The sequence below is a fragment of the Myotis yumanensis genome, unplaced genomic scaffold, assembly GCF_028538775.1.
Source record: "Myotis yumanensis isolate MYYU_CA2020_CCGP unplaced genomic scaffold, mMyoYum1.0.hap1 SCAF_19, whole genome shotgun sequence".
Lineage (NCBI taxonomy): Eukaryota > Metazoa > Chordata > Mammalia > Chiroptera > Vespertilionidae > Myotis > Myotis yumanensis.
The window spans coordinates 22,765,991-22,792,289 of NW_027223770.1; the positions used below are offsets into that span (position 1 = coordinate 22,765,991).

General features: G+C 51.2%; 1 protein-coding gene across 4 annotated transcripts in view; it reads left to right on the plus strand.

The window, feature by feature from the left end:
* Positions 1-1,835: 1,835 nt before the first annotated feature.
* Positions 1,836-26,299, plus strand: part of SEZ6L (seizure related 6 homolog like) — a 131,634-nt gene continuing 107,170 nt past the window's right edge. For 3 of the 4 annotated variants that reach the window (XM_070399354.1, XM_070399355.1, XM_070399356.1), the window contains exon 1: positions 1,837-2,119. In XM_070399354.1, the coding sequence (XP_070255455.1) occupies positions 2,026-2,119 (94 nt within the window). In that variant the 5' untranslated portion in view covers positions 1,837-2,025. Of the gene's footprint in view, positions 2,120-26,299 lie in introns of all 4 variants that reach the window. The other variant, XM_070399357.1, reaches the window with a different exon arrangement.

Here is a 26,299-nt window from a genome sequence, read left to right on the forward strand (position 1 = left end):
TAGCGCGGGGACAGCCATCGCATCCCGCATCCCGGGAAGCGGTGGGTTGACTCAGATGGAACCTGCTGGGTCCCGCCACTTCCTGGCCAAGTGACCGAAGCTGGGTGGTGGCTCTCCCTGTGGCTCACGTGGAGACACCACACGCCCGGTCATGACATGGAAATGAGCGGCCGGGCACCGTGAGGACATGGTAGATGCCTGGCTTAGGGTAGCTGCGTATGAACATTAGTATTTTTGGCCTCAGTGTGGAGCTAGCCTGTCTGTGTTTCTCTCCCTCACGTGCTCTCTTTCCCTTTCCCTCCACCTCCCTTGCTAGCCACCTTTCCACTCAGCAAGCATCACTGCGCACCTCCTGCACCTCAGCCCTGCGCAGCCCCGCGTGGTGATGAGGAAGGCAATCGAGGCCACGCCGCACACAGCTCCCAGCCCAATCCAGCAAAGCCAGGGAGGGCTCTGGCCTCCCCAGAGGAGGAATGAGCTCCTATGCACCCCTTGCCTCGGCACCCTCTTTCTAAAGACCCATTGGCTTTGCTGCCAGGAACAGGAACTTCGCAGAGCCAAAGAGGGGATTTTATTGGGGGCTCTCTGTCCCCCAGAACCTAATGCAAGCCTGCACCTGTGGTGAGCCCCTGTAAAAGAGCATCGGATGACTGAATGAAGGCGGGATGGGGCAGCTTTGGGTGAAGTCGGGGAGGTTGTCTGATTCCCTGGGCCTCAGTGCTTCCTCCCCTCCCCTGTCCTCCTCCACCGACTCCCAGCTCACCACTCCGCGGCTGCTGCAACCTTCTCTCCATCTGCTCCCTCTGCCTGCTCAGGCTGCCTGTGTAGATAGGGTGGCAAGGTGGAATTGGGGGAGGAAGACGGGGGAGGGGGGGACCTAGGAAGCTGGCTGGGCTTACAAAGCTAGGCCACACCGTCTCCAAGCCTGTCCCATCTAGCCCTTGGCTAATGCCCGTCCCCAAACATCTGCCCGTCTTCCTCATCTGTTGTACTCACCCACCTACCCCCCACCCCCACCACCTCCATTTGTGGAGAAAAGTCAAGTTGCTGAAAATCAGGGCCGGACACCAGCGAGGCAGATGAGGGTGGGCCTTGAACTCCAGCTCAGACGGGGAAGGGGCTGGGTTCTGGTGTCCTGGTGACCCTGGGGAGGTGAAAGATGGCACTCAGATTAGAGCATAGATGCAGCTAGCTTACAGCCTCCGGTTGGGCTTCAGAGGGGCACGCGGCCCTCGGGTACCGGACACAATTGTGTAGCCATTGGTATCGGTCCAGGGAGATGGACAGCTCTTGGGAGCCACAGAGTTTGAGACTTTCTGGGTGATGGGGAGGACTCACTTCTGAAACCCGGGAGGGAAGAGGGCTGGTGGGGGCCCCCAGGGGCCTGGGAGGGCTGGATACAGCACAGCGGGGAGAACGGGGCCTGGGACCCCTCTGGGAGGCTGGGCGAGGGTGCGCTCCAGGCTGCTCACGGGCCGTGGGTGCGCCGGGCGCTGAGGCCTTCACCTCCCCGCCTGGAGATCGGTCGGGACACGCTCCAGCCTCGCCTGCGGGCGCCGGGCTCCGGGGGCCTCCGCCGGGAGGCAGCGCTCGGCCGCCAGGACGCGGGGAGACTCGGCGTTAAACTTTGCAGGGGCGGCGGGCCCGCGGCCAGAGGAGGAGGCGGGCTCCCGGGGCGCAGCGCCCCTCTCCCCGCGGCCCGCCCCTCCCTCCCTCCCGCACTCGCTCCGCACAGACTCGGCCCGGCCCCTCCCTCCTCCCGCCCGCTCCGCTCCGCGCCGCTCGCCGGCTCCTCCTCACTCGCCCGCCCGCGCCCGGCACAGCTCGGCCGGAGCGTTTGCGGGGCTGCGCGCTCGGCTCGGCTGGTCCGCCCGCCCGGGGGCTCGGCGGCTGCCCCGGCCCGCGCCCCCCTCCCTCGCTCCCGCCGTCCCCGCCTCGCTCGCCGCCGCCCTCCCTCCCTCCCTGCCCGGCTCCCGTGCTGTCCGCCGCCCCGCAGCCCGAGGCTCTGCGCTGCCCGCAGCCACGATGCCAGCGGCCCGGCCGCCCGCCGCGGGACTCGGCGGGGTCCCGCTGCTCCTCGCCCTGCTCCTGGGGACCCCCGCGGCCGCTCTGGCGGGAGGTAAGCGCCGGGAGGGGTGGGGCGGGGGAGGGGGCAAAGTTGGAGTGAGTGTGGGGGGCCGGGGTCGCCGCGGACCCGGGCCACGCGCGCGCGCGCGCCACCCGCCGGGATGGGGAGCGGGGTGACTGCCCACCTTCGGGGCCGGGCGCCGCGTCCCCTCGGCCCGCGGACGGAGTGGAGGCGGGGGTGGGTCTGGAGGACCCCGACGCTCCCCGGCCTCGGCTGCGGGGCTCACTCCCCTTGGCAGCCCCGGAGAACCCCCTCGGAGTGGGTGGCTCAAACCCCAGATGCCCGAGCTCCTCGCGACTGCACCCGGGGCTGGCGCCAGAGAATTCTCACCCTTTCTGGGGAGAAGGGGGCCTGAGCCGCTCTGCAACTGAGGACTAGACTCCAACAGCGCGACGGGAGGAGGTGAGGGGGGCACAGCGCTGCTCCCTCCCACTCCCGGACCCCATGCCCCACCTTGGGTCTGGGTGCCCAGGGACCCGCTTTTAGGACCGATCTCAACCAAGTGTCTGGGAGCTGGACTTGGGTGTGGCTTTTGCCTGGAGGCCCGTTGAGGGGGCTCGGGGTTCCCAGAACTTGGCCCGGGGTGCCCTGGGGTGGGATAGGGGGAGAGGAGATGTTAGGTCACAGTCAGGGACCTGAGCGGGCTCCCCGCTGCTTTCTCCCCATCATGGTCTATCCAGCGCCTTGTAACACTATTAGGAATTGGGGGAGGGGTGCTGGTCTCCCCCACCACGTGCTTGTCGTGGGCAGGGGGACCCACGTTCAGTGGAGGGGGGGTGGCTGCTTCCCAGACCGGGAGCCGCACCCTCTTCTCCATCCCGCTCTGAGGTCCCCCAGAAAAAGTTGGGGAGGGGGTTGGTATGGAGAGAGGGGTACCGCGCCTGACTCCCCTCAAGCTAACGCGTGAGCTGGGAGGGTTGGATCAGGTCACTAGGAGACACCCTGCCTCTCCCGAAAGGTCCAACTCCCTTTCCCAGAAACGCGCTCCTCGCGTGGGAAGAGCAGGCAGTGGCAGGGTCTGCCCAGGCTGAGGACAGTCCGCGAGCGCGCACTCTGCCTGAACCGCCGTGACCTGGGGTCGAGGGACAGGGGGGCCCCTTCTCCCCGGGGGGGCGCGCACCTGCTTTCAGCACCGAAGGCCACTGACAGCTCTCTGCTCCCTGGGCCTCAGCTCTGGGTCCCTTTCCCTTCAACTCTTCCCCAAGGCCTGGAGTGCCCTCCACAGCATAAATCAGGCATTTTATCCCCCCCACCCCCACCCACCCCGCCCCCTTCCCTTTAAACGTGGAGGCAGGAATGCAGAGCTGAGGAAATAATTCATCACCTTTCGTTTAACAAAAGCATATCATTCAAGAACCCCCCCACCACGTAGGCGGCGATCGTATTCACAATGTACACCAGGCCTGGGTGGGTTCTCTGGGGAAGATGGGAGAAGAGAATCCCTTTAAATAAATCGTTTCCACCACAGCGTGCCCTTCCTTAATTAGCTGTCGCTTTCCAACAATGGCTTGGTGGCCTTGAGCAGAGTCCGGATCTCCCTCCCTCGGCCCCTCCTCTTCAGTCTGTGTTGTGATGAACACACACACACACACACACCACAAAGAACTGAGAGCTACCCAGTGGCTTGCTGGCTTTTCTAAAGCGATTGTGCCTCCAAAGATCACAGTCTTCAGTACGCCACCCTCCAGGAGGAAAAAATGTCTCATGGGCACATTTTGAATTGTTCTCCAAGACCAGCATTTCCTATCCTGCTCCCTTCGCTGGCTTCCAGCACGAAATGTGTGTATGCTCATTGTAAAGAGGTTTTATGGTGTTGTTTTTCCAACTCCACGCGAGGGCCAGCCGGCATATATTTTTAATTAACTCCGGGCCACCACCAAATTAAAGTCAAGCCGATGTAGTACTTCAGAAGGCTCATTAATAACCCAGCTGTTCTGAGTCATCAGGCGGGAGGGAGGGTGGGTGGGCAGCCACTGGGCATGGCCGGCTCTGAGGGTGCATTTGGAAACAATGGACCTTCCCCTCCCCCCCCCCCCCCCAATAAATTCTAGTTTTTAACGTGGAGCCCAACTTCCACGCGTGTCAGATGGAGGACCAGTCCTCTCCGATTCTGCCTGGCAGGCCAGTCCTTCTGTGAGCGGTGCAGTCAGGGAATTGGAACATACTTGAAAGGGACTTGTTGCTACATTCTCATGCAGGTCACGTGACTCTCTGGGCCATTTTGCTGTAAGGCATGAATAAGTATAAAGTGTAACTTGTTTTTGAAGAGGCTTCTTATTGTCTAAGATATGCACATGGGGAATAATTGTAGCCGCGTGCTCAGACTGCAGAGCCCGGGTGTAATTTCTTTGCTTTTTTTTTTTTTTTCCCTTCTTCTTCTCTTGAATTAATAAAGCAAATTGAATAGTGCTCAATACACTCAGATTTGCAGCTTCCTCTAGTCCCTAATGCGCGTTGTTGTTAGATTCACTTAAAGACCATTTTCATTATGGACCGCGGTTCTTTTCCGTGGAGTTTTGGCCGCCCCGTGCCAGGGGGCCACCTGATCCAAGCTTGAGGGATGCTTCTCGTCTTCGCGGGGCTAGGTTAGACATCAGGAGAATAATGTTGTGTTCCTTTCCCCTCTCTCCCAAGGCAAAAGGATGTTCCTTGATCAGAGTGGCTTGTTTTCTGGTTTTGCTCGAAAGTCCATTCCTGCTGTTCAGAAAGCTGTTGGAAAGGGCTCATTGTGGGCCACCATCTCTGCAGCCCACCCGTGGTGCAGACCTCCACTAGGGGCGCTCACCGCTATCGGTGGTGACTGAGGGCAGAAGAGGTGAAGTGGGGCCTTTGGGGCCACCAGGTGTGTGCAATGCCAAAGGTCAGCAGAATGGAGCCCTCCTGAGCTTGGACATGACCTCACTATTGCCTCTCCCCTGTCCCTTTCTGCTGACCACAATGGATTCTTATTTCTCAGAGAGATATTCTCGGTGACACGGCAGATGCTGTGAGAAGGGGGAAGGAACGGTGGGAAGGGCAGCAGGACGCTCCAAGGAAGGCAGCGGTGGAATAGAGTTCAAGGGCCCTTTTTATACCAGTTGGCGGTTCCTTCATGGACCCAAGGTAAAAAAAAAACAACAAAAACCAAAAAAAAACAACCAGAGAGGCCATGGTGAGGCTGTTCGAGGGGCTTTGGCTGAGCTGGGCGCTGGAATTAGATTTATCGGGTTTTGGTAAAGAGCTATTGTGTGTTTTGGAATCAGAGTGACCTCGGTCCAAGTCCAACCTCCTAGTTTATGAATGTGTGACCTTCATATCTTCTCTCAGCCTTTATTTCACCATCTGTGGAATGGGGTTTGCGGGTGGGATTGATGGTCCCAGCCTGGAACAGAGGTCGTCATGATGGCATAGCACTTCCTTATCAAGGTGCCTGGCACATAATAGATGCTCAAGGAATGCTTGCTTCCGTTTCTTCCCTGCTTTCCCAAGAGCAAATGGCTCTGATTGAACCATTCCGCTTCTTCGTAGGTGCCAAGAGAGCAGATCCCCGCAATTGGTGTGACCCAGATGTTTGCATGAATATCTGGCTAATTTAGGCCACAGTACAAGGCGGGGAGGAGGGGGGAGTGAGTAGCCGCGGCCCCTCTATGCTGCCTGTGGCCGGTGAGAGTTTTTTATTGCCTGGTGCCGACTCTCTGCCTTTCCAAACCCTCACACTGCATCTCCTTGAACCTCAGTATTACCATCAGGGAGCAGCGTTCATGGTACCCCAGATGTAGGGTGGCAGGTTAATGGTTGGAGAGAAGACATAAGATGGCATAAGACATCTACTCGCGCATTCCTTTATTTATCGTTTACGGGGCACTTCCTATGCGTGCCCCTGGCCCCATGCTGGGTGCTGGAGACATACGATGAGGTCCCTGTGCCAGCAAAGGGCAGCCTGGCAAGAGAGAGCTGCAGGAGGACCACCCGCATCCATGCTGCCTGTCACATGCTAGGGAGGGAGCTATCAACATGGGATCCCTGCCCCCGCTCCCCCCCCCCCCATGAGTGGGTTCGATTCTGGCCAGAGGGAGTCAGCCCAGGACCCCCTGAGTAGGGAGCGCGGGAGCTGGCCCTGAAGGGAGGTGACAGGCCCAGCAGCCAGAGGGAAGCTTTCTGCAGTCGGGTAGTGGAGATCCCGAAGAAGGCTTCCCTTTGGGAACACATCACACACCCCTAGAATTGGAGAGGGGGGACCCAGGGGGGAGGAGAAGGGGAGCAGACACACACAAGCTCATGCGTGAAACAGCTCATCAGACCTGCCCGCTCTCCTCGCAGTCCCTGGGCTCCCTGGGCTCAGAGCCGGAACAAAGGCCCCTGAGCCGCGGTGCTCACTGTTGTCCACTAGAGGTTGTGGTGACACCAAAGGAAGGAATCCTCTGGAAGACAGCCAGGCCGGCGCCAACGCAGAGGCAGCTCAGAGGCCTGGGTAAGCGCTGCTGTGCTGGATTTGCATATTTGCATAACCCGCTGGCGACTGCCGTTCCTCTGACCCTGCCCTTTGGTGCTGGTGAAGGTAGGAGGTGGGGGAGGGCAGGGCTGCTTTTAGGAGACAGTGAAAGGACTGTGAGTTCCCAGGAGGTCAGAGGACCCACATGACATCATTTACAGCGGACCCTTGACCAACATGGGTTTTAGGGGCACTGACCTCCCCACCCCTGAGCAGCCAAAAATCCAAGCGTAACTTTTGACTCCTCCAAAACTTAATGACTAAGAATCAACTGATAATCGATAACATAAACAGTCGATTAACACTGTTTCATATGTTCTATAGCAGCCGTGGGCAAACTACGGCCCGTTTGAAATGAATAAAACTAAAAAAAAAAAAAAAAAAAAAAAAAAGACCGTACCCTTTTATGTAATGATGTTTACTTTGAATTTATATTAGTTCACACAAACACTCCATCCATGCTTTTGTTCCGGCCCTCCGGTCCAGTTTAAGAACCCATTGTGGCCCTCGAGTCAAAAAGTTTGCCCACCCCTGTTCTATAGGTTATACAGTGTCTTCTTACAATAGAGTAAGTTATAGGAAAGAAAATGTTATTAAGAAAATCCCAGGTATGTACATTTTTACTGGGAAAAAAAATCCGCCTATCCGTGTACCCGCACAGTTCAAACTTCAGGGAGGTAGGTGCTGGCTGGCATGGAAGGCCGAGGGCCCCAAACACCCCCAAGTGTTCCTTCCCGGGCTTGTTCTGAGAGAATGACACAATGTCGCACTGCTGTTTGCCATTTAGTGGGGACCTACTGTGTGCCAACGGCCCGTCCGTGTGCCCTCGCCCAGCCTATCAGGTGCTGTCACTAACCGGATAGTACAGGTGAGGAAGCGGGGTCTTGGAAAGGTCCAGACACTCGCTCAAGGTGCCATGGACCATCAGGGATGGCGTCAGGATTCAAACCCAAGACGGTTGGATTGCAGACCCAGGCTCGTTCTAGATACTAGGGCCTGTGGGCATAGGTGTCACAGAGCAACGGCCACATGGGGAGCTGACACACGCTGAGAAACCAAGGTGGTCTGACAGTACTGCAGGGGGAGAAGTGTTTTCTCACCCAGGAACCAAGTCAGCAGGTGTCTCAAGTCAGCTCGCCACAAGGAACACCAGTTCATCCGGGCCTTCCGTACCCACGCTGATGGCTTCTGGGTGGAGTGTCCTTCTGCCTCGCTCATGCTGTTCCTTCGGCCTGTGTGGTCATCCTGGGAGGTTGCGTAGCTGCAGGAGGTCAGAGAGGACTGGGTGAAATTCCCAGCTGGCTGATCTGAGCAGCATGATCTTGAGCTTGAGTTCTCGGCACCTATGTTGGCCTTAGATGCAAAATGGAAGGGCCCTGTCTCCCTGGCAAGATTGCTGAGAATACTCGATGTGTGTAGATGTGTGTAGCCCATAGCAAACACTCAGTAAAAATTGGCCATGTCGCTGCTTATTCATCTGATGAACTCCTATTCATCCTTCAAAACCCAGCCCCTAATTGTCTTTTTCTGTGAGACCTTCCCGTGCCTCTTTCTTCTCTGTGACAGTAGTGTAGGATCCTCTGGGCCCCCCATTACATTCTATCCCTCTATTCTGGGTAACATATGCACTGAGAATACATGAGTTACCATGATATGCCTCCTCCCACTTAGCAAGGAAGTCTTCAAAAACCTCCATTGAACCGTATTCATCCACATGTTTCTTAGCCTTTATCCAACCCAGCATAAGTGCTCAACCCATTTGTAAAAACCTCGTTAAATTGCCTTTCATCTTCATCTCAGTTGTAAGAACATTCAATCAGAGTCCTAAGATCTGAATTTAATTTCCCACTCTTTCTCCTGCGTCTTTGTGGTCTTAAGAAGCCCGTATGAGCCCCCGTTCCTCATCTGAAAATGGAAATAATGATAGTGTTGCTATGAGGGAAAGCAATGAGATAATAGATGTGAAGAATTAGGAAGATGAAGAGGAAGGAAAATGAGGAGATGAAGAGGGAGAGAACCACACTTTGTGCAGAGGGAGAACCACCTTTGTGCAAGCACCGAGCCGCCGGACGGGCCATTGAACGGGTCCTCGCTGAAGACATCTTTCTCTCTTTCCAAAGGGAATATCGGCTGCAGTTCTTTACCCTGTGGCTTAGCTCATTCCAAAATAGAAACGTTCTGGGCACAACCAAGGTGTAGAGCCTGCCTTCTCTTGGGTGCCTGGCAGCTGCCAGCACAGCAAATGCTCAGCTAGAAACTTGGAAAGTACAGCAAAGAGAAGAAAACCCCCGCTTTTGCGTCAGAACAACCTCAGTTTAAACCTGTAGCTTTCTGTTAGCTGCGTGACCTGGGACAAGGCGCTTGTCACGTGGTCTTGGACCTTGGACCTTGCCTAGGGGCGATGGTCTCTATACTCTGTCCAATCATGTCATTGGGCGGGAGAGGCACTGGTCTAGACAGGCTTTGCAAAAACAATTTAACATGGCACCTTCCTGGTGTCTATAAAATGAATCAGACTGTAGAGGCTCTTCGGGGCCCGCACCGGCCTCGGTCCTCTCCCTGATGTTTTCATCTTATTGAGGAAAGAGACCTGAAGACGGGAAGGGACTTACTTCCTCAAGGTCCTACTGCGAGTGAGTGGCAGAGCCAGGACTCGAACCTCTGACTCCCATTCTAAAGTGACTTCCCCCCTCTTTGAAGAACAGTGGCCTCCCTGCTCTCCTCAAGTGTATGTCCTGAGACCCCAAGAGATGTGGCCATGGATGCCTTAAAGGCATCTGTCTCCATTAAAGCAATGCCATCCATTGCCCAAATAGGGTGGATATGTCACGGGCCATGGCAGAGTGACTACAGAAAAGGTGCTTTAGTAGAAGCTAAAATCCAGCCAGAGCTCCCTCCCCTGCTGACTTGGCACCTGAGTCTTGGAGACACCAGTGGACCAACCAGCACCTGGGAAAGGTGCCACCCAAGCAGATGGCTCAAGCCAAGCAAGCAAGAGCAACCCACAGAGGCTGGGGAGGCGCAGGTCCCAGGCCAGGCGCCCCCCTGTGCTTCCTCGCTCTGATGGGGAAACTCAGCAGGAGGGGGCGGGGTGAGAGCCAGGGAGGGGTCACATGGTGCGTAGACGAGGTGCTCAGGGCCAGCCTTGGGCAGTGGTGGCTGGACAGCAGGGATGACCCAGGGGCTGGGGGTTAGAGCAAGGTGGGTGGGTACCGTCTCATATATGGGGTCTGGAGCTTGGGACACGTCTTACAGGGAAGAGGGGTGGGTCTGAGCCTCTGGGTGACGGTTTCCTTGTCGGGTCTCCCCACTTCCCAGTTTGGAGGTGGACTTGTGCCCAAGCTCAGCATCATAAATCGGTGAGTTCGGGATGCCGAAATGGAACATTGGCCCAGGACCAAGAGCCCAACCGGGCAAGGTCGTGTGGCTTAATAAAGAATGCAGACGCTGGAGTCAGGCTGGTTCCAACCCAAGTGTGTGATCTTAGACAAGTCACTCACCTCGGAGATGATGGGGGGTGGGGGGTGACTACGATGATGGTGGTGATTTGTTGTTATTGTTGTTACTCTGAGCTGATCTTCTGATTCTCAGATCCAAAAGAGGAGCCACTCAGGACAGCGCAGGGATAAGAGGGCTTGCTCAGAGAGTGTCCCAAGGACTGGGTCAAGGATGTTCCCGGGACTGGCTCCTCTCTTCATTTCTATTTCATGGCAGCTACTTCTCTGCCTTCAGTTGCTTCTGGCTCCCTCTCCATTGCCTGCCTTCTGCCCACTCGTCGTAGCCCCCCTCACCCCTGCACACATGGGCGGTCACCCCTTCTCTGTGCACTGTCTAACTTGGTCACCACTGGTCACATGTGGCTACTCAGGCTTAAATCTGAATTAACTAAAATGAAGTTATAATTAGAGGATTGCGGGGCGGGGGGGGGGGGGGGGGCGGGCTTCATTCCCACTGACCACCTATCAAGTACTCAGTTGCCACGCGTGGCTCTCGGCCACCATGTGTGACCGCGCAGGGAGAGAGCGTGTCCATGTTGACAGAGAGTCTGGCAGACCCAACACTCGCCTCTTCCTGGTTCCGATTCCCCGAGGAACGTGGCTTCTCCCGCTCAGGTGACAGGTTGGCTGTTCGTGCTTAATCCGACTGCCTGTGGCTGGTGAGGGCAGCGTGCCAAGGGGCGTCACGCAGGGCCACTGGGGCTATGCTGTGGGTTGAGGGACCGCCGCTAATGATCCTCACACTTGCTCTGCTGGCCTTGGTAGTTGCTTCCCCCGCCCTTTTAATTTGCCAGGATGTGGCTCGGGAACCCTTTTGCCAGCCCATCCATCTTCATCTAGCGCCTCGCTCATCACACCCGAGAGGGCCCAGGGAACCAGAGTCACAAGGCGCTGTAACCGGGCACTCCGTCTCCCTTCCTCCCAGGACAGTGAGATTCTTGGGGTCAAGGGTTGACTCTTTTTTTAGTCTTCACCTGAGGCTATGTTTTTCACTGATTTTAGAGCGAGGGGGAGGGAGAGCGAGCTGGGAAGGGGAGAGAGAGGGAGAGGTAAAGAGAGAGACATCCATGTGAGAGAGAAATGTCTATTGCTTGCTCCTTCAGCTTCTCATTCCCTAAGGTCTCCCGGTCAGGCCCCCACCTCCATGCCTCCCTTAAAAGCAGGCTCACCAGGTTGTAAAGCTCATTTGGGCCAACCACCTCGGAAATGAATGCAAAATATGTGGAATCAGGCCTAGGATTCCAGGGCTTCAGGAAGGAAAATTTGCCTAATTTGTGGCATAAATAAATTTTAAAAAAATGATGCGCAGAGGCTAATTTGCATACTTTTACTTCAGTTGGGGTTCAAAACAACATGTTGTTGTTGCCGCTGCTTTTAGGGAAAACCTCAGGCCTCTCTTGTTCACCCAAATGCGTAAGTGTAGGCAAGTTCCTTGACGTTTCTGTGAAATGAGGGTGCTGGATGGACCCCCATCTATCATGAGTAGTCAGGAGTTGACCTCGTAACTCATAGAATAGTAGTTGGCGCACAGTAGGAGCTCGGTAATTATAGTCACGCACATAACATGTGATCAGATATGTCATCACCATTCCTTAAGCATGTATCTAGTCCGACACTTGCTATCACAGGAAAGTCAAAAGGGTGCGGCATCACTGTGTGCCCAGCCCAGGGCCTAGACCCAGGTTAGCTCATGGCAGGTGTCCAGTGACCCGATGCATGGACAAACGGATTATCATCGCCCTAAACCACGTTCCCACAGATGCAGGTACTTGAACGCCTTCCTCCCCTTCTAGACTCTGACATCCTCCCTCCAAGGCAGGGACTACGTCTCATTTGGCTCTCAGCCCCCGCCGCTTCACGGTACATCTAACAGAAGCCCCGTGAATGCAGAGTTGTCGAATGAATGGATGCTGAAATGTAATTATTCTTCGTTAGAGTGCAGGAGATGCTTGTTAGTGGCCCGCATGGTTGTCTTCCACACAGACTAAGAACCCCCTCGTGCCTGTGCCACCAACATCTAGCTCAGAGCATGACGGGGGTTGGGGGGTGGCGGTCAGCAGGTGCTCATTGGCACATGGCCATGGCCAAGAACTGGGAATTCAGTGTCACGGAGACCTGAGTCTGAATCCCAGCGTTGTCACTTACGAGCTGCATCACGTCGGGCAAGGTATACGTGCTTTATAGAAACAGTATGGGCAGGGGAAGTGACTGTGCTTTTCTCATCTAGTCGATAGGAGACTCAACTAAGGAATTTTCCATCCAGGGCTTAGCACGGTACCTGACACAAATTAGATGCTCAATATAGATACTACTATGAATAAATGAATGAGTGACCTTTCCCATGAGTCCTGAAAGAGGAAGAGGGACTTGGCATCTAATAACCAGCGGGAACAGAATTCACAATCGCAGGAGACCCACAGATGCAACGTTCTGTGGGAGTTCGGAGAGGAGCATTGATTTCCCAGCAATGACATCAACATTCTGGGGCTTCCCAACGTAAGGTGTTTCATTATCTTGGTTCGTAAAATTGAGGTTCCAAGGAAAAGGTAGGGGTCTGGATGGGTGAGTCAACCGCTCACTGGTGTTTTAGGACCAAGGTTCAGCTTGGATCAGCCACAAAACCCCAGCGAAGGGACCGTGTGGATGTGCTGGCCTGGTCCTCCCTGAGCCCTCTTGCCCTCAGGAGCTTCCAGAAGGCAGTGTCCGCGTCTTGTCTGTCTCTTCACTGTGCTCCTTCCCTGCTTCCTAAGGAAGTGGACCCCTGGGAAGGCTGGGAAGGAAGCAGGCTCCTAGAATGCGTGAGAGCCTCTCCCAGGCTTCACTTACAGAATCTCACTCAGTTACTAGCAGAACCACAAAGGTGACGGATGGCCAATTGGTTATCAATGAGGAAGGTGAGGTTCGGATGGCTAACCAGTGGTGGGTTAGGATTCATTCATTCATTCATTCATTCATTTATTGAAGAATTACTTTCTCTTCCTTCAAGACCTTTGACTCTGTCCCAGGCACTTGGTAGGGGCTAGAGATACAGACAAGGATAAAACGTGTCCCTGCCCTCAGAGAACTTAGCATCCTATTATTCTTCAAACTCAGGTATGACTCAAAATGTAAGTTCTTTTTTTAAAAATTTTTTTTATTGATTTTAGAGAGGAAGGGAGAGGGAGGGAGAGAGAGGGAAACATCAATGATGAGAGAGAATCATTGATCGGCTGCCTCCTGCACGACCCCCCCTCCCCTACTGGGGATCGAGCCCACAACCCAGGCATGTGCCCTTGACTGGAATTGAACCCGGGACCCTTCAGTCCGCAGGCTGACGCTCTATCCACTGAGCCAAAAATGCAAGTTATTTCTTCTCTTCTCTCCCCATCTCTCATGTTTCCCTGATGACTTCTAGGCAGCTCTCTCCAAGGGGCCAGGGCTGTGAATGGTGAATTCCCAGGGCCACTGCCTATAGTCCTGGTTGGTAGCTACACCAAGCAAACTGGTTTGGTCTCACCCACCCTCCTTTCTAGAAAAAAAAAAAAGAAAATTTAGGTGGCGCTCTTTAAGAGAACCTTCCATCACCATCCCAGACTTCATAGGGGCAGACGAGAAAATGCCATCAGGGCCTGCTGAGAGCAGTGTTTCTGACTTCATTTATGGCCGCAATATGTTGGCACTTGTCCTCTTGGGCGTGTGGGAAAATACATCCTGAGCAGAATTGCAGAGGATTATATAGATGTACCTGAATGTGTGTCTATGCATAATTAATCCGCCCACTTTTCCCATCAAGTATAAACTTGGGCAATCAGTGAATGAGGTTTGATCAAAAACAAATTAGTTCTTTCGGGTCCTGGGGTAGTTTTATTCAAGCAGTAATAAAAATCGTCACTTGTGTATAGCATGTGACAGGATACAAACAACTTTGAGGAGCTAGTCATTTGGAAAATTAGTCCTATTTTTCAGATGAGGAAACTGAGGGTCAGAGAGGCTCCATGATGGAACAGCTCCTTGGCTTTGATTTTTTTTTTCTGCCATTGGCATTTTTGGAAGAGCACTGGCCCATTATTTTTTGTAGAATTGTAACCGGACAACCAATGGGGCCTGTCACTACTTGAGCCAATTCGGCAGAGGACAGGGTTGAATCACATAGGAGCGTTTATTCCAGTCCTGCCGGCAGCATGGAGAGCAGCAGGTCATCCACAGAAATCTGCTCTGACCCCACCATGAGCCAGCAGCTTATATTGGGTAGAAGGATGAGGATGACATGGGGAAGCAGACAAAATGGCTAAGAATGGGTATGCAACATGGGTATGCAGTTGACAGGTGATGCGGGCTGGGGGTTTGCAAAGGCCTAGCCCTAGGGGTTTTCAAAGGGCTGTCAGCTCTGGTTTCTTGTTCATTTTCCATGATAATCGGCAGCTCCCAGATGGGGAGGATGGGCCGCATTTCCAGGTGAGCTCCCAGGTCCCCCCGTGCAACTCCCAGCCAGATTAGAATGTGCTTTCTTTAATCCAAACAAAACAGTCACGGTTAACAGAGCATGATGAATGTTTCTTATCCTTCTAGCTGGTCCCCAATGCCCTATTTCTGCCCCTCACAGAACCATCCTCAATTTGCACTTTGGATTCTTACAAAATGGCACCATGCCATCGATAGGGTCTAGAACTTGCTTTTCTCCTGCGTGGGCCTTTTTTCTGTGATTGGAACAAGGCTCAGTACTTTCCCAGGTAGGCTCTCTCCCTGGCTGCCTCCCTCCCAGATGCCACTCCTTCCCTCCTGTCCCGGCCATGCTCCTGTGGCCCAGGGCTGGCACCCCTGCTCTAGTAACGAGGCTGAGCTATTCTTAGATTTTGCTTATGCATCTGTCTTTCCCACTGAGCTTGGGAAATTCACTGATTCAACCACAAAAAGCAAATATTTAATGAGGGTCTACTGTGCGGGCTCTGCTCCAGGCACAGGAACAGAAACCAACAGGCCAGCTCTCAAGGAACTCATGTTCCCTGTGATCTTTCATTCATCCACCCGTTCGGCACACTCATTCATTCAACCAGGATGCATCCTTAGGCCTTGTGCTGGGCTATTTGCCTACAGCACGCTGATCGCTCAACATTTGCATAATGGGGTGGAGAGAGGAGCCCACCCTTGCGAGGAGAGAGAAAAGGTTACGCTTGTTCATCTGAGATGTCAACAACTTAAAGAGTTTCCAGAGAACTTCGGACGTTCTCATGGGCACTGTGTACTTGAAGGAGTTGCAAAGAGCCTGGGACTCTGAGAGCAGCTCTGAACTCAAAGAGCATGAGCCGAGTGGGGATTCCCCACCCTGCCCGTGAGGACTCAGCCAGATCCGAGCACCTCGGTCTGACCGCACATAACCCCTTGGCATGGTCTAGCACCGTGGTCCGCAAACTGCAGCTCGAGAGCCACATGCGGCTCTTTGGCTCTTCCTAAGCCTTAGGAGTACCCTAATTAAGTTAATAACAATGTACCTACCTATATAGTTTAAGTTTAAAAAATTTGGCTCTCAAAAGAAATTTCAATCATTGTACTGTTGATATTTGGCTCTGTTGACTAATGAGTTTGCCGACCACTGGTCTAGCAGAAAGATTGTCCAACCGAGGGTCGGAGATCTGCATTCTAGGGCTGACACAGCTGTAAAAGATGTGCTGGGTGACCTTGGGCCGATCTCTGTCCCTCTCTGGGCCTCAGCTTCTCCATTTATACATGCAGTGGCTTGCACTGAATCACTAGTTTCCAAAATGGACTGTGAGTTAAAAAAAATCCCATGGGGAGCTTTTAAAGATACAGATGCTCAGGGTGCACCCCAGCCTACAGCCTTAGGAAGCTCCGCACGTACCTACCAGGGATTTCGGATGCATCGGTAAACTGTGCCTGGGTTCTCTGACCCCTAAACCATGACCTTCGATGATTCCTTTGTTCCTAACCATTATACTTACCAGCTGTATGCCAGGCAGACGCAAGCCCATTACTCACATTATCTCCTGTGCGGTAGAGAGGATTATCCCCATTTTACAGCAGCAGCCACCGAGGCCTGGAGATGTTCAATGACTTTTGTTCAAGGTCGCCCAGATCTAGTAAGACCCAGAGCAATGCTTTGTGAGTCTGAGTGACCTGAGAAGAATTAGCTGCTTTTCTGTGGTATTGGGTGGGGATGGAAGTCCACTCACCATGTTCCCAATCTGGGGACAGTCCAGGTCTCCTGCCACTTCTCTTCCTTGAAAATTTAGTTAATTCTCTCTCTGTCTCTCTGACTCTCTGTCTGTCTGTCTGTCTCTCTCTCTCTCTCTCTCTCTCTCTCTCTCTTCAAATATAAGAGAATTATTTAGAAAGTCACAGGGGTAGAAAAGGTGCGCCAGCTGGGAAAGTCACTGATTCAACCACAAAAAGCAAATATTTAATGAGTGTCCACTGTGTGGGCTCCCAAAAGAGGAGAAACAATTGTCTATGTGGGCCCAGGAAGTGAGTTGCAGAGGCAAAAGAAGGGCCCTTGGAACTTAGGAAAAAGAAAGGCAAAGAGCGAAGGAAAGGGGAAAAGGCAAGGGGGAGAGAGAGAGAGAGAGAGAGAGAGAGAGAGAGAGAGGGAGAACACGCCAAATAAATGTACCCCATGGAGTGTGTGATGGATCACACACAGCTCTCCACCAGGCAGGCACAGGTTGGCCGTGCACGGGACGCATTAGCACACAGGCTCCTACTCTTGGAGTGGCCAAGGATAAGTCGCCAGGATTTATGCAGGTGTCTTTTCCACCGGGCTTGGGAAATTCACCGATTCCACCGCAAACAGTAAATCTGTAATGAGTGTCTACTGTGCGGGCATTTAAAGACCTAACAAAACGCCACTGTGGCGAGAGCATCGAGAACAGAGAAGGAAGTGGGCAACATGAAGTCAGGCGGAGGCTGGCCCAGATGCTAGAGGGCAGGGAGGCTGCCGGGAGGTGTTGAGTTTCTTCTCAGGCGCTTAGAAGCCACAATAAGCAGAGCAGTGGCCTGTCCTGGTTTGGTAACAGTGACTATGAAATGAAGGGGGATTATTGAGGAGGCCCTGGCAGACAGGACTGGAAGGAGTTCATTCCATCCTCTCACCTGTCCCCATGAGACAGGCTCACCCACCTGTCTCTTGCCTTCCCATTAATGTCTGGAACCATTGAAGTTCAGTCTTGCCTGGCCCACCTCTCCTGCACAATCTCTCCCCAACTATATGCAAGGGAGCTCTCTGCTCTGAGCTGCTCAAAAGTCCACAGCATTTCCATCTCTTGACCCTTTGGCTGTATTTAAAACCTCCAACGTACCCACTGAGTTGCCCCCCGCCCCCCCAAACCTGGCCTGGTGCTTTGAAAGGCTTTCTTATCCTCCCCGTAGTGGCGAGAACACAGAGAAAGCGACAGAGAGGAGAGGGAGAGAATATAAAATTGGGAAAATGATGATTAAAGCCACCCTCCCCCTCCTCTCCAGCCCTGATCAGACTGTACCCAATGGATCTTATATATATATTATTACCAGTGCCTCTCTGTTTAATGTAGGCCCGACATCACTGGGTAAATTAAATGACATTTATAATACAGCTTAACTATAAAAATGTGCTTGGGGCAGAAATTAGACATCCCCGGCCTTCTCTAGCAAAGACATTTTTACAAATGCATGAGCACCTGAACCAATTTGGAGGCCCTGTCACTTTGATTTAGAGCCAGGGAAGTGGGGCCGATCCCAAAAGAGGAGAAACAATCGTCTGGTTGAGAAAGATTTTCAAATTCTGGATCTTATCACTAACCTGCTGAGGACTCAAAAGCATCATGTAGAGAAGACGGTTGACTCATGCGTGAGACCTGGGGCCCTTCCTCACATGCATAACCCATGAATCCCTTATGACTTCCACATGCGCTCCCTTCCAGGCAGTGTTCCCTGCCCCTCTAAGCTGGGTGAGAAACATCTCAGTGGAGCACGTATATTCACTTTGTCTCAGTTAGCTATTGCTGCATAACAAAACACCCCCCCCCCCAAGTTACTGGATTATAATAACAGCCACCTATTCGTTATCTCCCATGATTCTGTGGTTTGTCTGGGCTCAGCTTGGTGATTCTTCTGGTCCGTGAGGCTGGAAGGGCCAAGGGGATCACCCATATGTCTGGCAGCTTGAACTGCTTATCACCTGAGCATCTCCCTCTTCCCTCCTGTGGCCTGTCCATGTGACTTGGGCTCCTCCCAGCTTGGCAGCTGGATTCTAAGAGGGAATATTCCAAGAGCCACAGCAAAAGCTGAAGATCTTTTAAGGGCCAGCTTCAGAGGTTGCATGGTGCATTCTGTTGGTCAACACTAGTCACAAGGCCAGCTCAGATTCAAGGGCAGGGGAAATGGAGCCCGCTCTTGATGGGCAGAGACTCGGCAGCCATCTGTAATCTACCTCTTTTTGGACTAATTCAGGATCTAGCATGTACTATGCTATTCCATGTGCTTGGCAGCTGCTATGATAGTTACAACTCTATGCTCAATTGTCGGTTTGTGCCTGCGTCTCCTTCTGCAAAGGGACCCTTGTATAATTCCTTTCAGATCAAAGGAAGTACTATTGGTTCAGGTTCGATACAGAGGCCACAGTCCTGTGCAGTCATTCCTAACCCAGGAAATTGGTCCAAAATATTGCAGGAATCTAAGGACCAGCATTATATCTTTTATGCTAGCAGCAGTAATAATAATAGCAGTCATAATGATGATTAATAGCAGTAAGTATTAACAGTAGTATAATTCCTACAGCTCTAGTACTAATAATTATACTACTGCCTTACACTTAAGCAGCATTTAGCCATTTAAAAGCATTTTTATTTCTGTCATCTCACTGCTACCCAACAATCTTGTGAAATGCCCCGGGAGGACTTGTGTTATAATCTAAAGTTTATAAATGAGGAAACGAAGCCTGAAAAGGGATGAAAAACTTACCACTGGTCAATCGTAACGGATATCATTTATCAAAGACCTACTATGTGCTGGCAATTTACATGAATTTAATTTCCTTCTCCTACCAATGGTGTAAGGTAGATGCTATTATTGCCACATTAAGCAACAACCTCCTGTTTGATGAGAATAATGAAAATACGCCATCAGCTAAGTCCCTTCCTTTTTCTGACCCTGTTTCTTCATCTGTAAAATGAGCAGGTTGCACTAAAAGATCTCTTGGGAACCTGGAGTCCTCATACCCAAGGAATTGTGACAGAATTTTAATGGCTTTAATAACAGCTTGAAAGTTAGAGTCAGGGCACATCTAATTCAGGGAGTGAGATTGAGCAAGTAACTTCATCCATCCTTACCTACCCATCCATCTGCCTGCCCATCCATCCATCTACCTGTCTATCCATCAAAACATCTTTTCATTCATTCACCTGTTGATGAATCTACCCATTCATCCTTACATCTTTTCATCTATCCATTATAACCTATCCATTCATCAACTCATCCTAGGCAAGACCATTTTAAGACCTTGGTTTGCCCTAAGCTCCAAATTCATGTTATGTCAGACAAGTTAAATGCATTTTCATTGGAACATTTTACAGGAAATATTAAAGTTACGCTTTTGGAATTATTTTGTTACCACAGTAACTTCCTCAATTTATATTCATCTGCAATTTCTTGAAAAATCATCAAGTACACTCAGGAAATCTTATGAAATGAGACTCTAACCCATCAATGCTTTTCAAACATAATGAAACTTTTATGAACACTAAATTTCAAAAATACTAAGGTTGACATAACGGTGTGTTGCGAAGGCATTTAATTTAAGCCCTTATTAATTTTGCTTGTGCAGTTTTCTTTTACTGTATTGGAGCCAATATATTGTTTTTAGCTCTCAGACATTTTCATGGGCTCTTTAAAAAAAAAGTGTAGGCCTCAGGCTCTGATGGGTAAAATAAGCCCACTTTCCAAGTCCTTTACTATCCTTCCTGCATTTCTCGGCTCCTAGTTGAATGAAAGGAGGGAGGTCATGCAAATGAGCTATCTGGTCAACCCAAGATTGTGTGATGCATGAAGGAAACACAACATGAATCCTAAAACATCACAACAAAAGAGATTTCTTCACGTTTACCCTCCACCCCTTTAGGCATTTCTGTTCTAAATTAGAAACAATAATTCTGGACTGATGAGAGAGAAAACGAAAGGCAGCTTCAAGCACTCGGCATAAATTATAATGAATACCTACTCTACTAAGGAGCGTTTTGATTACTTTCTGAAATGCGAAATAGCAGATTTATCTTTTCCGATCACATCGGGAACATTTTTTTCCCCACAGAAAAAGAGGTTTCAAGAAATGCTGAAAGGTTTAGGATAATGAAGGCAAATTGCTCTTACAACAGCAGGGAGTTGTGAGCAGTTCGTGTGTCTTTGAACATGGAAAAATGAGAGAGTTCCCCAGGGGGAGGAAAAAACTCCGCAATGTGTCATTAGAAAATCCATGTGAGAAAAATATGGCTCGATGCCTGCGGAATACGTACGAATCAGGGCCGTTGGTGAATAGTCTGGCCCTCATCCTTACTTACCGATGAAGCAAGCACGACTCAGAGAGGAGAGATAACTTGCCCGAGATCCCACAGCAAGTTTCGGGTCAAGGCCAAGGGCTGACCCTGGCTTGGCCGTCTTTGTCTCTCCTATCGTAACACACCGTCCTAAAACAGTGGGAAATACATCCATTTTTTTTAAAAGGTACTCTTTTTACAATTGAGTCTTCTTTCTTTCTTTGACATCTTTGAACATTTGGGAGATGTGTAGAGAAAGTTAAATATCCCACCGCCACCCCACTGCACCAGCAAAACCTATGTTCACAGCCAACGCGAATCTTTTCTTCCCTTTGTTACCGTTCTGAAAAGCAATTTTCTCTTTATGTTTCTATATGCTTCTCGAGTCTCTGTAATGTTTAGATTTTCCATGGCATTCAATTTTGCTCAATTCCCTGTAGCTGTTTGGGTCAAATTCTTCTAGGAATAATTGCCACGCTGGAGAACACGGTGCTGTGTGAACCGCGCGCCCACGCTGGGCGTCCTTTTATTGTCAGGAACTGTGCTGGTTGTGGATAGAAAGAAGTTTTTTAGGACAGAAGAGCGCCTGCCCCCGGGAAGACTCAGAGGCTGATGGGGAGAATAGATGTATCAGCAGACAATTTTGACAAAGAGCAATGTGTCCTGTGATAGGAATGACCTACAAAAGTCCAAGGATACAGCCCTCCAGACCGGGGTCTGCAGAGGGCTTCCTGGAGGAGGTGATTCCTGAGCTGAATTCCAAAGGCTGAGTCAAAATGAAGATGGGAGCAAGAAAGGCACTGCAGGCTCCGAGTAGAGCAAACTCACAGGTTGGAGGCAAGAACTGTGGGGCCGAAAGCAACCTATGCAGCTAGACCATACTCCCACAATTCCTGTTTAGCAGCTGGGAAAGCCAAGGCCTCTTTGAGGCTCTGGTGCTATTACACAGGCGCTAGCTCCTTCTGCTGTCCTTCTTGGCCTTTACAGAAGCCAGTGGTATTGTCTAAGGTGATTATCATGCGGACGTTGGCTCTAACGAGTGCAGCCGGAAGCTAAGATGTGCATCAAATGTGCGCGCGAAGCTCTGTTCCCACCCCTCGGTTCAGACATCCTTACCTTGCACTTGCTAGTTGGCAAGCCTGGACTGCACCTCACTGACGGGTCCACAGTAACCTGCATCCGGGCCAAGCTGAGGATATTTGGGAATCTGCCTATGAATCAACCATCAGGCAATGCAATCGGTTCTCAGAACAGGGTTGAGGGATTATTGGGATTATTATGGGATGAGGGAACTCCTGGTGGTACAGAGGAAACAGGACCCCATTTTTAAGAGCTTGCACTCTCGATCTTTGCCTCTCATATCGAATCCCAGCTCTACCACTTACAGGCTGTGCAGCCTGGAGCCTATGACCGCATCTCTCTGTCTCTGTGAGGATGGAGATGAGAACAGTTCCCACCCCGAGGGACTTGGTGTAGATTCAAACCCATGTAAAGATCTTGATTGAGTCACACACACACACACACACACACACACACACACACCCTCGGTGCTCAACAAATGGTAGCTGTTGGTGTTATCTTATTTTAAGTCCCCTCAGGCCTCCCAGAATTGTTTGGGGCCAGCTATTTCCACCAACACATCCTTTTTCACAAAGGCTTGTGCTGGGCACAAAGCGATGGGGAGATGCAGGAGGCTGGCGAGCATCTGAAACGCCCTGCAGAGCCTCGCAGGCACCATCAGGGATGACTCAGTGCTGGGAGTTATTTTGGTTCGGCCTTTGTCTGCCCTGCTCTGGTTGTTCAGATAACTGGACTTGGCCTGACTTTGCAAGACCAGCCAGACTGATCTCTCCTCCAGTCTGACCTCTAGCTCTCGGGATACGCCTGCTGCCTGGGAGTGAAATATTCCCCATACAACCAAAGCAGGGGAGGGTGGAAAGATGTGACCACACTCTCCAGGGTACTAGCAATGATATCGTGATGCGAGGCCCATCTGTGAGAGTCAGAGCGAACTTCCTTCCCATTTCAGTCTCGCCGCTGCCTGTCTGATCAGCTCCTCTCTCTGGACCTCAGTTTACTCATTGCTAAAATGGGGATAGCAACACCACCCCCCCCCCCCCATGGGGTTGTCGTGAAGATGAAATGAGATCAGAATATGTTCAGTGCTTGGTACTGTCTTGCAATGTCATAAGCATTTGGTAATTTCTAGCTATTTTATTCTTATATTCATTCATTCATTTTGAAAAAAAGAAATATCTGGACTCTATTTGTCTCTATCTGCCATGTCCCTGGATAGATGCTGGTGATATGGTTGCAAGCAAATAGACGTGATCTCTGCCCTCATGAAGCCCAGCCCATCAGAGGAGAAAAACAGTAAGCAGGTTAAATATGTATGTGTATGTATACAGTCACAGGTAGGAATGAAAGTGCTGTGAAGGCATCAACCAGGGTGCTGGGATGAGGAATCAGGTGGTCAGGGAGGCTGCCTGAGGAGGTGACCTTTGAACTAAGACCCAGTGGGTGAATTAGGGATTAATCAGATCAAGAACCAGGGAAATGGCATGTGCAAAGGCCCTGAGGAAGGAATCAGCTTGTCCTGTTGGAATCAGAACCAAGGCCACTGTGCCTGGAGCATGGTCAATGCGGGCAAGTGTGGTCAGAAATGGAATGAGAGGAGTAGCCAGGCCCGGGAACACACAAGGCCTTGCAGTACGTGTTTGGAGGCGATCTAAGAACAGCTGGCAGGGAGCTGTTGAGAGGTGTTGAGCAGAGAAGTGAGGGATGGGTCTGAGTTCCCTTTTGGAACTCTCCGTTGGGTTGCTGGGTGGAGAATGAACTTGAAGGGAAGGCCAGGTGGGAAGCTACTGTAGTCATCCAGTGCGACAGTGGCAGGTTCAAGGTCTATCTATAATAATAAAAGTGTAATATGCTAATTAGACCGGATGTCCTTCCAGATGACCTTACGGATGAAGCTGGGGCTGCGAGGGAAGCCCACGTCCCAGGTGCCATAGGGAAGCCGGTGCCGGCAGCCGGGGAAAGGAAGGCCTACTTTTGCACGAATTTTGTGCATTGGGCCTCTAGTTTTGAAATTAAAGTCAATAGATTTGCTTGTGGATACAATGTGGGGGAAAGGAAGAAAAGAGAATCAAGGACGTCCCCAGGTTCCCACTCAAGTGACTGGCTGGATCAGGTGGTACCATTTGCTGGGATGAAAAAGATTTGGGAGATGGATCAAGGTCAGTTCCAGGGCTCTTGCGGCCCTGACATTGAATGGAACACAGTGTGCCCAGCCTCTGATACATCTAGCTGTCATTCTAGATACGCCCTCTCACACGCATACACCCAGGCTCTTTTCCTTACATCCCCTTAGTTTATGCCTTCAAAGCACTGAGGACAAATAGAATTATCTTATTTATTTTCATAGGTACCCTCTATCTCCGTAACTAGAATATAAGGTGTGTGAGGGTGGGGCATTTGACTTTCTTGTTTGCTGTCGATCCCCAGGGCCTAACGCTGGGTCTGACATAGCTGTTGCTCCATAAATTCCTTCTTTAAAAATATATATATATTTGTATTAATTTTAGCGAGGAAAGGAGAGAGGGAGAGAGAGATAGAAACATCAATGATGAGAGAGCATCACTGATTGGCTGTCTCCTGCACATCCACTACTGGGGTTTGAGATCTCCACCCGGACACGTGCCCTGACCGGGAATCCAACCGTGACCTCCTGGTTCGTAGACTGATGCTCAACCACGAAGTGACGTTGGCTGGGCGCTCCATAAATTCTTGTGGAATATGTAAGCGTCTGTGTTGACATGGTGATGTGTGCGTTTAACTTCCATTGCTTGCCAGGTGTTCTTTTCATGGATCTAAAATAGCCAAATGGATTCTCAGTGGGTTCTCTCCATGGGTTGGGGAAGGCCTGAGGCTGGTCCTACTGGCAAGCTGCACACGGCGGGGAGAGAACTATGATTCTGGCGAGGAGAGAGCCAGGAGGGGTCGTAGTGTACGGACAAATGAATGTCATGAGTGCTCTGTTGTGAAAACGGGGTGGTTGGGGGCCTTCCAGGAAGACCTGACAATGTCAATTGACTGCAGGAAGAGTTAATATCTACTTGCAGCCCAGCCAACTGGACTCAGTTGCTAAGCAACTGCCTCCCCGGAGTTATATAATATGTAAGGGAAACACTTTTTTTCTTTCTTTGCAAATGGAACACAGGCTTTCTAGGTGACAGGGGCTCTTCGCCATGATCTTTCTGATCTCCAGTTGACTTGAGTTAGACATGAGAGTGGCCACGCGGTGGCCTCCCAGCTGCCCTGACCAAAGAGAATGCCTTCATCCAAGAAGGGATGGATTTGGACAGAGGGGGGAAAGGCAGTCTGTCCTGTCTTCTTTACTCACATGGAGTTCCTGGGGAGCTCTGCATGGTCCAGCCCCCCTCTGTGGGTCTGCCAGAGGGGTTTGGGGGACATCAAATCTCCCTAAAGATTTGACCAAAAAGGGAGAAGCTACTGGTCTACCCAGAGTACCATTTGCTCATGGAATTACCCATTTTCCTGGTCTTTGAGAAGCCCTACAAACACGTATTGAGTAAAAGAACAAGTGACTCATTCAATGATCACAATGCAGTATTAGAGAAGCAGAGGGGTCCAGGAGTGAATCTCAAGGTTTGGAATCAGACTGAACGGAGTTCAAACCTGAGTTCCTGTTCAGCAAATGACTGAACCCACTCTGTTGTTTCATCTGGAGGTGAAGATGATGATGATGATGATGATAATGATGATGATGATGACGATGGTAAAACTAGTCTGAAGTGCCTTGCAGGGCTATGGCCAACATCTAGTGAGATAATATATATGAAAATTGCTCCAGAAAGCTATACAAATATTCATGATCATTAGAATGATGTTGAGTCTGTAACTCAAATTCAGGGGTTGTTGTAGAAGGCCATGGTGTGGACAGTGATGGCAGGGGCACATATAGAGAGATTATGGAGAGGGGGCAATTAAAAAGAGGAAGGGATCTCGGGGTAAGGGCAGCTCCCCATGAGGGAGTGACTGTGAATTTGCATCGTAAGTGTGTCTGGTTGGTATGAGAGGGAATTGATTGACAGAAAGCCCTCCCACTAGTAGCTCTCAGCTACTCAGGGAACTGGGAAAGTTTTAAAATGGGTTGATGGGACCAGAATCTGTGCTCATGGGGATCTGGAATATTTATATATATTATTTTCACTTCCCAGATAATTCCATAGAATATTTAAGGAGAGCTTTACCCCATGCCAGGCACTATACTAAGGGCTTTGCATTCAGTATCTCAGTCTTCACAAAGATCTCAGGAGATGAATGTGATTACCCCCACTTTATAAATGAAGAAAACAGAAGCACCGAGTAGGTACATAACTTGCCCAAGGCCACACAGATCGTAGTAGAGCCATTTCTAGCCCCTACACCCCATTCTTAACTATCCCACATGCTGCTTCTCCAGGCACATTGAAAATGTGATTTAAGCCCTGGCCAGTTTTGCTCAGTGGTTAGAGCATCAGCCCCAAGGACCAAAGGGTCTTGGGTTTGATTCCTGGTCCTCCCGTTACAGGTTTGATCCCCAGCCCTGGTCGGGGCACGTGCGGGAGGCAGACAACCAGTTGACGTGTCTCTCTCACATCTATTTTTTCCTCTCTCTCCCTACCCCTCTCTCTAAAATCAATTT